Source organism: Acanthopagrus latus, chromosome 22 (assembly GCF_904848185.1).
Source record: "Acanthopagrus latus isolate v.2019 chromosome 22, fAcaLat1.1, whole genome shotgun sequence".
NCBI classification, from domain to species: Eukaryota; Metazoa; Chordata; class Actinopteri; order Spariformes; family Sparidae; genus Acanthopagrus; species Acanthopagrus latus.
Genome location: NC_051060.1, coordinates 17,735,150 through 17,748,299, shown reverse-complemented (window position 1 = coordinate 17,748,299; position 13,150 = coordinate 17,735,150). Strand labels below are relative to the sequence as shown.

Genomic DNA, 13,150 nt, shown 5'->3' with positions numbered 1-13,150 from the left:
GGCTTCCCCCGGAGCCAGATGGCCGCTGATATATAGCCTGAAGACGCGAGCTGATGCAACACTGGCCGGAGATAACACAGGCATCACGTCAGAGCGCTCCAACAGGCTCCAGGATCAGCTCAGAGGAGGAAGCAGCATCTTCTTCTCGCCCAGCAAAGTCGGACAGGAGTTTCGGGTGCTCGAATTCCCGCAGATTAACCGGTGAGTGAACTCCTTCCGTTACATTTCCTGGTTCGTAATTAGATTTAGAACAACACACACACAAAAAAAAAATCCTGAAATTTATTTATTAATGTGATATGAATAATGAATCAATTTGTCCCTGGATTTTAAATGATCTGCCTCGACCACGTGCTGGCTCTAATGATGCGCCTTTTTTTAAAAAAAAAGAATGTAATTATAAAGAGATTTTTTTCTTTGATGCGCTTAACCGATATTTCACAACGTGTGCGCGTATTTTGGAGACGCTGGTGTACTCTGTGGCCCTCCAGGCCAGCTGAGACGAACCCTTCTCTTGTTAATTCAGGCAGCCAGTCTACCAGCCTAACAATGACGTGTAAAGCCCGGGCCGTGTGCCATGACAGCTTCACTCGGGCGCACTGGCCTGGTTTCATTTGCCTGAGTGGCTCACAGACCCACATTTTAATTTATTTATTTATTTATTTTTACGTTTAAAAAGCAGTGTTGCCTCCTTCTCATTCACTCAAAAAATAAAAAGCTCCCCAGCCACAGTAAACGGAGCCTCCCTGTCATTAAAAGCGCGTATTTGCAGCCCGGACGTATATATGTGTATGTGTATATATAAATAAAGAAATCCGCCGTGACGCGCCGCTTCTGGTCCAATAAGGGGAAGCAGCGCGTCGCAGCCACCCTGTTACACAACTGCCTCAGGCCGTGACGCGCACGTTAAAGAGCATGTTGTGAGCGGCACATGTTGTGAGGAGGGCAGCGGAGGGTCAGGGGAGATGGAGCAGGGGGGGCGCACGGCTTCCTCTGGCGCAAAAATAAAGTCTAAAAATCTGATTTTCATTCATACTCATCTCACTGGTTGATGCTGTCGTCTATGATATTACTTAAGCCCTGTGTGTTAACATGATATGTTTTGCACAAGAAAGACAAAACAAAAAAAAAAAGTCCCAGACACCTAAAACCGCTCCGAAAATATCCCCAAATCTCGTCACAGGAATTAACGACTTGATCTTGGCACTGTTTTCGTGCGCTGCCGTACGCCCTCTCTCCCTGATTGGCTCTCGTCGAAGGCAGAGCAGTATAAATACTCTCAAGTTACTTTTTTCCGTCCTTTTTTGGGGGAAGCTCGCTGCACTCTCGGTAAGTACGCTTCTCATATGATACGTGGCGCAAACAAAAAAACGAGAGAGAGAGAAAGTCGATTGATGAGTGGAGACAGGCTGCTTAACAGTAAAGTCTGTAGGACATCTCCAAGAGATGCTTTCGATGTTCCGACTAAATGCTCCGTCTCTTCTGCTCGTTCCTAAACAAAAAAAAATATTTTTTTTTTTACAAAAACGAAACGCACGTTGAAACAATCTGCAGTGAAAGTTTTTTCTGAAAGTTTTAAGAGTGGAGGGAGGGAACTCTGGTGATGAAGTGTTTGGTGTTGCCGTGCGCCGCTGCGCCTCTATGGAAACAATGAGGAGGATTTGCATTTGACTGTAGCGTACGTGTCCTCCCTGCTGGCACATTTTCTCGCATCTCGGTGAGGAGGGGGGAGAGTATTCATTGTTCTGCAGATTTTGTCCTGGTTTCACCGATACATGTGAAAGAGATGTAAATCGAATGCGTCTCACTGCGCGCCACTTTGGTCGCCTCCTGGCGCCGGAGGTCTGGAGAGGAGCCCAAATCTCTTGATACAGAACTTTATGATTTGGCCGGAGAGGGGGAGAAAAAAAAAAAAAACGCTGAAAGAAGCCACTAGTCATATAAAATCGATTTTTTTTCTCTCAATTAAATGTACGGAATGGAATGCAAAAGTGCAAAATCAGCAGTTTTTTTGTTCTGCAACTCAAAGAATGGGGGAAAAAAAAAAAAAAAAAAAAAAAAACGCCTCAGTAATTTTCGCTGAAGCCTGTGAAATCCGACAATGTCGCCCAGTAGCATGAACACATTCCTCTCCTCCGCAGGTACCAACATGCCTGTCATCAGAACCCTCAGCAAGGTGGCCAAGCAGGCCCTGCTCGGCACCCCGGGGTGCGGCTGCCAGCCCCTGACAGTGGCTGTGCGCAACATCAGCTTCTCCCCTCGGCAGGTGACTTCCGACGCCAGCTTCCACTCAGTGTCCTTCTCAGAAACAGACCACCCCAAGGTGCTCATCACAGGTATGTGCCAGCAGCATTTCCGCCACACATTTTTTTTTTTTTTTTTTTCCTATCTTGCATGACGTTCGAGATGAGAAATGTGATGAGAAGTTGTGCGTGGGAACATAATGTGCTCTGCTGGGATTCAACACCAGCAGGATTTCTAACAAGTTTGCAGTGAAGGCAGAAAGAGATGACGGTTGAAAACAAAAGAGTGGGAGGCGAACGGCTGGACTCTTCCTTTAAGCACGCTCTCCTTCTTAGTTACTTCAGTCTCTATGGGAACCAGCAGTGGTGATTATGAGCCGCTGCTCACTTGTAACGCCTGCAGCCTCCTCTGATGACTGATCTGTCTCTCTCCTTGTGCTGCAGGTGGTCTGGGTCAGCTCGGGGTGGGGCTCGCCAAACTCTTGAGGTAAGTCGTCCCAACCCGTGTGTCCACTGAGTGACACACACTCAATGACGGCGTGAGAACAACGCCATTCTTTAAGTTGGCTTAACGCTGGTTTCCTGCTTCGTAGGAAGAGGTTCGGCAAGAACAATGTCATCCTGTCTGACATCAGGAAACCTCCAAGCAACGTGTTCCACAGCGGTGAGTCAGCTGCACCGCACTGAGATTCAGACACGGCATGCTCTCGCAAATTGACATGTTTTAGACCGGCAGGGATACAGGTGTGTCAGATTATATAACATTTATTTGGTCATCAAAATCTTTTCGGTGTCTAGACAGTCTTTAGTTTCAACACAATGGGGAGCACAAAGTAGTTTTCCTCCCGTGAGTGTGCCTGTGACTAACACTGTATTGGTAACACTGGTGTTTGGCAACAAAGGTCGTCAGTGTGTTCCAAATCTTTGTTGGAAGTCACATCGCCTGTAAAAAAAGGTTGCCAAATGACAACAAATCAATATGTGACGCTGATGTTCTGTACGTCCAGTGATGAGCTGTCTGAAGACATAGGTAGCAGTAAACAAACCGTGAATGATTACATAACTATTCTGTCTGCTTAGTAATGATAGAAGAAATCCTATATATCTCTGTAGCTAGTTCATACAAGATGAACCTGATGGGTGAATTTTAAAATCGTCTATCCTTTCTGCCACCGTCAGGCCCCTTCATCTACTCGGACATCCTGGACTACAAGAACCTGCGGGAAATCGTGGTGAACAACCGCATCACCTGGCTGGTTCACTACAGCGCCCTCCTCAGCGCCGTTGGAGAGGCTAACGTGGCCCTGGCACGCTCTGTCAACATCACCGGTGAGTAAATCGGTGACTAAAGATTCTTGGCATCGCGCGAGCATCAGTAATGTTCCTTTTAAACGTGGCGTCCTCACGATATGGCGTTGTTTTTTGTTTTCTTTTCTTTTCCTCAGGGCTTCACAACATCTTGGACATTGCGGCGGAGCACGGCTTGCGTCTGTTTGTCCCGAGCACCATCGGCGCCTTCGGCCCCACCTCTCCCCGCAACCCCACACCAGATCTCTGTGTGCAGAGGCCTCGTACCATCTACGGCGTCTCCAAAGTCCACGCCGAGCTGATGGGAGAGGTTAGATCCCAGACTTCTTTCTTTTTCATTCCAAAAAAAAAGGACCCTTGATAAAACTCCCCTGGATGTATTTACACGCAACCATATTGAGATTGTCTTTACATCTCTTCAACAGTACTACCACCACCGCTACGGCCTGGACTTCCGCTGTCTCCGCTACCCAGGAATCATCTCGGCTGACTCCATGCCAGGAGGTGGCACGACAGGTGAGAGAGATAAAGTTCCAGCCACATACAAGGTTCGGATTTTAATGGATGTCTATTCCTGTAGCGCTGCCGCCATGTCACAAGTTCGTTATGTAACTGACTTCTTCCAGATGGCTGACGCGACTTGTATTTTTAGGGCGGCAGGTAACTCAATGTATCATCTCCATATCTTCACGTGTCCCAACAGCTATAGAAACCGTGAAAACTCATCATGCAGTCGTCATCAGTTTAATTTTTTTCATAGCTGTTTATTCACCTTTTCTCCTTCCGTGTTCTTCTTCCACCTCTGAGCAGACTACGCCGTCCAGATTTTCCACGATGCGATCAAATCTGGCAAGTTCGAGTGCAACTTGAAACCCGACACGCGGCTGCCCATGATGTACATCGACGACTGCCTGCGCGCCACGCTGGAGGTGATGGAGGCGCCGACCGACACGCTGACCATGAGGACCTACAACATCAACGCCATGAGCTTCACCCCCGAGGAGCTGGCCCAGGAGCTCCAGAAGCAGATGCCCCTGGAGGTCACGTACGACGTTGACCACGTACGACAGGCCATCGGTGAGTTGGGTCGGAATCGTCGGCATCTTGAAAGCTGACATTAGCCACGACCAGCTACTGGTGAATTTTTCTTTTCCTATGCAAGACGAAAGTTGCTTTTTTTTTAAATCTTCTTTAAAAGTCGTATACGCTCACTTTACACACTTTACAGTTAAGAGTACAAAAGCAGGTCTGCATGTAGTTAAGATGGAAAACCACTGGTTTTATTTTTTTTTTTTTAAGAATTGAATTGAATGTCTCACTTCCGTTTCCATCCAGCCGACAGTTGGCCGATGAACTTCGACGACTCCAACGCACGGAAGGACTGGGGCTGGAAGCACGATTACGACCTCCCGGAGCTCGTCCAGACGATGCTCAACTACTTTGGCGCAGACACGCGCATGGCTCGCGCTAACTGAGCGCATCGGTCCGAGTATTCTTTGTACATAATGTAAAGACTGACCAAAGAGAATAGAGAAACATGGCCTGTACATAGTTGTTCTCTCACTTCTCTGTGTAAAATCAGAAGGGCTCTGCTTGCCTGGCACAAGGCGACTGTGTCTCCAGAATGTAAAGGTCAGCGCGGGTTAGACAATCCTCCCCGCTCCTGTCTATCTACCCCTGCTTTGCTCTATTTACCCCCCTTTTTACTCTCCACGGAGACTGGGCAAAGAGCAGCCCATCGGCGGAAAGTCGTCAGCGGTATCAGGGACGAAACGGTTGCCTCTGAGAAAAACTTGGTTGGATGAAAAGGAAGATGACTTGCATGTTGATTAATTGCGCAAATTTCTTTTTTTGCAATGTTTTCTAGGCAAAAAAATCTATTTAACAGACTGTTGCATCTTGTATGTGTGAGCGTTTCCACCTGTTTTTCTTTGGAAATCCAAAATCGGTCAGGGTTTTGTTTTCTGCTAAATTTCCTGGGATTTTCACAATTCAGGTTTTCCGGGCCTAAAGCTCCCGTGGCTAAACTCAAAGTGGGTGTACAAATGCACAAGTTGTGTTCTTTGATGCACTTTAGACGGATTTGTGTCTTAAAATTACTGATAAGTAAATGAGCCTAATCACCCGCGGGGGGCGATTTCTGATGCAGTGCATCTGTATTACGAGCAGTGCGGAGCGATGATTCTTGAGAATTGTTCTTCTGTTTATTCCACGTAACGTTATTTATTCTGTCTGTTGGTGTTAAACGTGTGGGAGCTTCGTCAAGTGAAAGCATTTTCTCAACACTCTTGTTTGTAAGTGTTCCTGTCCACTTTTTATGTTATTTTATTATTTTCTTCAACTCTGGGGATTTGTTTTGACACAAGAAGGGAAATGTGACGCTGTATGCCACATTTAGGTTCAACCACATGTGGTGGTTTCTGTATCTCGACATTTTGTAAAAAAGTGACGCTGGAATTTGGTCTCTGTATGAAAGTCCTAGCAGGTTCTGTCTGGTCTTTTAATCACAACAAGCTTTGACAATAAAAGGGTTTTTTTTCCACGTACCACTCCGCCTGTTTCTGTTGTCTTTTTCACACCTTCACTACATGAAGAGAATTTAATCTCTAACAAGTTCCTCTTGACTCTCTTACATAAACAAACCGCAGGCGATAATACCTCTGGGCGCTCGCCATGGCAAACATTTGAGAACAAAATGTCCTCAAGGCCCAACTGTGCCAACGTGTGCCTGTCTGCCTTTACTAGAAGGGTTTTAGATTTGTTAATGTTTTAACTTCCTTCATTCTTTAAGGCGGTGCAAATTACCCAGAACAGCCTTCATTGCTTGTGAGATATGAAAGTTTTTGACCATGAGTGTTACTGGTTGTACAGACAGCAGATAAGATCACCAAACGCATGAGGATGCATCTTATGTAATACGCACCCTGTACACTGAAGTTTTATATGCAGTGACTTGCAGAATCGTTCAAATTTTCACATTCGCCTCAAATCTGACCTTTATCGATGTCAGTATTGGAATCGTCAGCAATGTCAGGTTAACTTCGCGGCGTCCCCGAACAGGTCGAAACGCATATTGTCTGACTGCAGAGGTGAGAAAATATGATACGCTGCTCCGCTGCAACATGTTAATGTTCGAGCTTGTGCTGCCGGCAGCCGAAACCAGTAACATGATCCGGGACTAACTTCTCTGTGGGCTCCAACCAAAAGTGACACAAACCAGTGTGTGACTTGTGAGGAATCGAAAGAGTCGGAGTGTGCGTACGAGGAGACTTGAGAAAACGCATCCAGCTGTCTGGAGAAGGTTTTACATGATTCATGCATATACACTTTACTCCCCTTTCTCAATAACTTCTTGTCTCAGGCAACATTCAGGCACAGGGACTCTTTATTATATTATTATTATTATATTATATTCCTGTTTTGTGAGATACGCAACTGCGGCTTCCAACAGTGTTGTTGTGCACATATTTGATTGCATTTAATTTTGTTTGCTGTTTTGCGATTTGATGTATCAGGGAGTGTAAAAACACACGTTACGTAATGTTATTACTCTGGATGTGGAGGATCAGTGAGCGTGATGAGCAATATCTATAGGGTACGTTTTACCCTAAACATCATGTACATACAGAAAGACATGTAGGAACGATTCACCCAAACATGAAAATTCAGTCATTATCGACTCATGTTCATAACAGTGGCGAGTCAGTGGAAGTGTCCTTAGCCTGCGAAACATCTCTGGAGCTGAACAGCGTCATGGCGCTCTCCAAAAACAACCAAAGTCGATGGCAACCTGTTTTAAAAAAAGCATCTGAAATCAAGTAAACATTAAATTGGAGATTTCAGCTTCAAAAAAGGACGTAAACAACGTCTTCTCAAATAAATTCTCAGATCTTGGGGCTTCCGAAGGCTTGGTATGGAGGTATGAAGCAATTATTTATTTTTGGTACTTGTTTTTCAACATTTTGATACACTTCCCCATCTACTTCAGTCGTTAAAGGGAAATGCTGCAGCGCTGTAAAGCTCCAGAAATTGTTTGAGGGCTACCCCGACTCTCCATTTCCATTCACTGCAAAAAGTGGAACAGTATGTTATCGCAAAGGACTCAAAAGCTAAAAAATGGGGAATAGTTTACGAAGATCGGTAAAAGCAAACATCATTTAGAGTACAGAGAGCCTGAGGATCACCGGCTGCTGTGCAGTAGGTTCAGGGAAGCAGCTTCTTCAGGATAATGAGTCCGGGCTCATGCAGGGCCTATCTGAGGCCGCAGAGGAGACACAGCATGTGCTCTTTTTTTTGTACAATATCAGTGATTATTCGTGTAAGAAACGATGGGCTTCTTTGCAGTCCTTTCTTCTCAGTTGAGTGTTCATCTGGAGCTTCGTTTAGCTAGTCCACACTCTTACATGCCTGTCAGCAGGGGGGCTTCACAATAGAGAACCCAAAAAGACGAGAGGCTGTAACAGGTTGAGCCTGCGCATGAACCAGGAGTGCTTTTTAAAAGAAGGAGGATCGGTGGAGCTCTAATGAACTGAGTCAAATGAAATCCGTTGTGTGGAAAGAGAACTGGCGTCTGCTGAGAGAGGAGCAATGTGATTTCTCAACAATATCCTGATTTGTGCAAGCCTGCAAACTGGAAACCCACTCGTTCTGTCGTCAATACGTGTGCGATAGAACCGATGGAAGCACGGAGGGCTTGCAACACCAATTAATCAAATAACAGAGTGACAGGTGACCTGACAAATAAACATGTGCTAATCTGCAGTTTAGGATTACGTAACAGTGACGCACATTTTACATATAAGAGGTTTAAGTTATAAGGATAAGGATGAAAAGTGCGACTGGCGGGACAAGCCATGTCTTCTCAGTTCTGGCCCTTGTCTTTCTTGACATCCTTCCTCCCTAAGGTCAGAGGTCAATTGGGTCTCTGAAGGCGCAAAAAAATAACCCAGATGAGAAAAATGTCTGCCTCAGCACATCAATAAGTGCACTTAACCGAAGCTGCTGCATTTTTCTCCACCGCACGGGATCATCAACTGTAACCCCGAGGACAGCGGCGTCCTTCACCACACGCTTGATGGCCTTTCTTCAATTTCTCGGTGTCAGTAATTGCAGCTGCATCCTGGCGACCTTGTCTGGATTTGTCTCGCAGTTTTGTCGTGCCGCGGAAAGAAAAGAGCTCGGAGCGGAGGCAGAGTGCCCCGAGAGGTCTGCGCCATTCAGCCAAATTCGACGTTGAGTAAGAGACGCGGCGCACACTCCATTCGGTCTCAATCATGAGTGAAGAGCACAGCGGCTACGAACACTTTGCCAGCTCTCCACTCTAATTGGCGCCTCTCCTCTGTGAGCGTGTGTCAACAAAGCTGCAGGTGTGCTCTCTGGTTGGGAGGAAAAAGGATCATTTTCTCATTACAAAGCTCAGCAAACAAGAAATCGTGAACAGGCTCTTTTCATACACACGCGCATCCCCGCAACCCCGGCACGTAGGAATGATTTCGCAGTGTTTTTACATCTGGTTACACAAATAGCAATAGTGTTATCAGTGCTTGACTTGTATAACAGGGGAAGGCAAGACAATGGTAACACCTGATGGGAAAAAAAAGCAGCATCCTCAGCAGAAAGGTGAGACAACAGGGAGTCACTCTATCAAGTTTCATTGGCGTGTGATGGTTCTTTGGCCGTTTACGTTTGAAGCGTTTTTAAAAGTTTCTCTAATTTGTCTTCTCCCTCCATATGAAGAAGCACACGCAGCCTGTTTTACCTTCAGGAGTTTGACAGAAATGTGGAACTGCAAATATAAGTCAATATTTGCACTGGATTTGCCAAGTTCCAAATAGATTTTCAATGCAGTCGACCTGCCGTCTGGAACACAGGGTCTTTTGACATTTGGCTGCCAGTGCAAGAACTGAGAGGAGCTGTGATTTCACCTCATGGCTGAAGAATCAAGTTACATCTTTCAGGAGTTACATCAAATACACGCAAACAACAAGCAACTGCAGCGCAAGCATGTGAACTTGCTTCAGGGGCAACATACCAAATATTACTGCACATGTGTGTGCCTGACAGATTTCCACATCGAGGCTCTGGGGGGTTGGAAGGGGGGGCGCGTTTGGAAGAAAGCAGAAACAAAGAGCCATGTGACAAAGTGTCCACAAGCTCCTTCTTTCCCTCCCTCTAGTAGGGGGAAACCTAGCCTGTTATGTAAGACGTCTCCCTGGGTGTGCGCACACATACACACACGCAGGCCCGCCTCCCGCCAGCCAATCAGGGAGCCTCCTCGGTCGGCTGGGCCCCACTGTTTTGTTCGTCATCGCAGAATAAGAGTGTGCAGGGGGCTTACATTGCAGCGAAGGACGAGACATAAAGAGGGCCGGGCGTGGGGGTGGGGGGCTGCTGCTGGGCAGTGGGCCAAGAACGCCATAACACTCTGTGCCACAGCTGTTATTCCACATGGAGACCTGTTGCCATGGTAATAGAACCCAAGACCACCCTCCTCCGCAGGAAGACTGTAAGGGTCTACTGTATGGCACTCCCTTATAAGGCACAGTGTGTTCTCATGGTAATTTTTTCATACCTTCAGGTGTATTTATGATGGATGGTTTTGTGTTCTTGTCCTGCATAAAGAACTTCCTCTTGTGGGGAAAAATAAAGACCTGAACCGAGCTCCTTCTTCTTTTTGTTTAACAGAAGGCTTTCGCAAAGCATCTAATGTCTTTTTCCTTGGCTCCATTCGTCTGGAACAGCTGATGCTGAGAGGGTTATAAAATCAATAATGACCTCCGGTTCGTGGCGATATTTACGAGCTCTATGATTCAATGATCCCGAGAGCTATCAATTTTGGATGACCTGATCTGACCTTTCCATTGCATGCGATTTCAACATGCGATCTGCAGGTTTTTGTCTTCAGTTGAAATCAGGACATTTCAAGGACAGAGGGGAAAAATACAGGAATGGTAACGCGATAGCACAGAATATCATGAGCCCCATTGTCTGAGTGTTTCTAGGACAATCTGGCCGGGACAGGTACGACAATATCTGCTGAGACTGATCCTCTCTCAGGCTGTTACGCAAGCTCGCCTTTAATCCCATGCTTGAGGTGGTAACTTTAACCACAGATTTGGGGTCAGATTAGAGCTTTACACAACTCGGACTTGACCATTACAGAATTAAAACTGATGTCCGACCCGATCTTGTTCACGTTAATCTTTCAAGTAATGCTGTGCATTATTATACAGGATTGCCAGTATCTTAACCCTTATGAAGCACATGTTTCACTATTGTGCTCAACATGCAGTTTATTTATCAGTTTATAATATATTCAGTCTGTGCTAGTGGAGATGGAATGACTGCCAATTATCAGTAAAATGTCTCAGTTTAAGGGCTGAAAAGTGAAGTGATGGTTGATCAGCCAAACAAATCATCTGAAAGGGGCAGTATGTAAGACTTTTAGTTGAGAACATTAAAAAAAAATTAGAATAAATGATCAACAGAATGTGAAGTTACCCACATTAATTTGTCATTGTGATGTCTATGTGTTGCGCTGCACTCCTCCTGTCCTCGAGATTCTAGGTCAAACCTTTAGCTGCACGGCCAACTGAGCTAACTGGCTGACTGCAGCTACAGTTAGCGTCAGTAGGCGGTTACTGTGGTGATATGCTGCGTCCTGTTTGTTTTGAGAATTAATTTGACAGGAGGCCAAATCTTACATATTCCACTTTTAATTAAAATGTAGGGAAGGGGTGATTTAACACAGGAGAGGCTTAAGTTTGAGATTTAGAATTGAAAAATCAAACTGTCCAGTAGGAAACACCCACATGCTAGTAGTGTCTGTCACACTATTTATACTTTTCATTGTTTATATTACAAGTATATTATTGTACTTCTATATGTGTTTCTTTTACTGTATTTTTATTACTTGACTGAGAGATCACCTCAAGAATTCGAAGGCCTTTTAACACGTCCTCCAGAAAATTTTAAGTAAATAGATAAAGTATAAATGGCAAATAAATAATACATGATGCATCTCAGAGAGAACAGATTCTCAGATAAAATATTCTCACAACACTGAAACACTGTGAATGTTTTCATTTTGTGCTATAATGACAGAAAGTAAACCTCCAAGGTCAATCTTTAACTGTTTGTCATTCTTTAATCACCTATTTTGGCATTCATTTGGCTTAAATTTTCACCTCAATCTCTGACTTTAAATGAATGTTTCACATGGAGGAAGTTTCCCTTATGACATAATCCTGGGATTCGGGCTCCCTGTCAAGGCATACATATCCTGAAGGTGACCTGAGTCAGTCTACTTACATCTTTGGGGGCCGCTTAGCATAAATAAATATTGTGCAGACATGAATTGTGAACGCTGGCCTCATATCTTGTCTAAGACTCCTGACAGGGCTGATAAATGTTCCGACGTGAAACTCAAGGACACTCAAGTCCACCACGTATAACTGCAAGGCAGTCACACATTAAAAGGAGAATGCACTGTGCTCACTGGAAAGATTTTAGATTTTTACAGTGTTTAATTGTGAAATATATCCAAATAAAATATGTTTACACTCCAGGCTCCATACTTTAAAAGCCTGACAGCAACTCTAAGTGAATCCTAAGCGATGACATCCCAGAAACTACCAACAGACACTATCACTGATATTACAGTTGCTACTTTTACTGTTATTAAGCTTTCTACTAATGTCTTGCTCATTGGTTGTTTATGCGGGTTAGTATATTGTCTTACTGATTAAAAGTTACATAAGAGGACTTTGGTATTCATGAGGAATCCAGTTGGTCCACATCTCAGCTACAGCTGCTGCCTTCAAGAGCCGCTCGTGTGCTGCTCTTTCAGAGTGAAAGTGCTTGTTTTGTGTTTCACTTGTGGTTTTACTTCTTCTGCCATTACAGGAAGCAGCTTTGCATCAAGAACTCTTAAAATGTGATCGGGTGCAGCTGAGACTCTGTGCATCGCATCCATCTGTAGGAACTTTATGACATTATGGCGGGTTATGCAGTCAGTACTTGTTATGCAATGCTCTGCACAACATAGTTTGGTCTTGGGTGGAGCCTGACTAATGTATTCGTGGGCTGATATCAGCATACACAGGCGGATGACAGACACACAGCCCATAGGCTATTTGTTTTGGCACTTGGACGTCACGGTATGCAAAATAAATGTCAGAAATGACATGTTTCAGTCTCCATCTGATAAATACTGATACTTGTTGCTAGGATAATATAATTTGTGATATTGGTCGATTTTTAGTCATTATCTTGTCGTGTTGTTTTTATATATATTTATGATATACAGTTATACATAGGTAATGTTATGGTTCAGATATGGAAAATCCTTCCTCAGTACATCTTAGTCACACCTCTATTATACAATATTATATTGCTGATATTTTTGGTACTAGCCCTCTTTTCTTTAGTTGTGTATCAGTATGAGACACAGAAACCCAATTTCAGTCGGGCAGTTGTTAGGTACTGTAATGTTCATTGAACCTGGGTAACACAACAGCAGCACACGTTGCATGTTTTTATGCCGTGGACGTGTGGCTGAGGCGCCCTCTGTTGGCGGGGAGAATCCCACGCAGTGATGA

General features: G+C 44.7%; 1 protein-coding gene across 2 annotated transcripts; it reads left to right on the top strand.

The window, feature by feature from the left end:
* Nucleotides 1-6: 6 nt before the first annotated feature.
* Nucleotides 7-6,098, top strand: tdh (L-threonine dehydrogenase). Of its 2 annotated transcripts, none has more exons than XM_037087116.1 (9): nt 7-201; nt 2,142-2,336; nt 2,688-2,730; nt 2,837-2,907; nt 3,423-3,572; nt 3,689-3,861; nt 3,977-4,067; nt 4,362-4,628; nt 4,887-6,098. In XM_037087116.1, the coding sequence occupies exons 1-9, from the start codon at nt 54-56 to the stop codon at nt 5,024-5,026; spliced, it is 1,278 nt and encodes a 425-aa protein (XP_036943011.1). In that variant the 5' UTR covers nt 7-53; the 3' UTR covers nt 5,027-6,098. The 2 variants fall into 2 exon arrangements, with proteins under 2 accessions (XP_036943011.1, XP_036943012.1); XM_037087117.1 differs by lacking the exon at nt 7-201 and adding an exon at nt 1,186-1,329.
* Nucleotides 6,099-13,150: the final 7,052 nt, after the last annotated feature.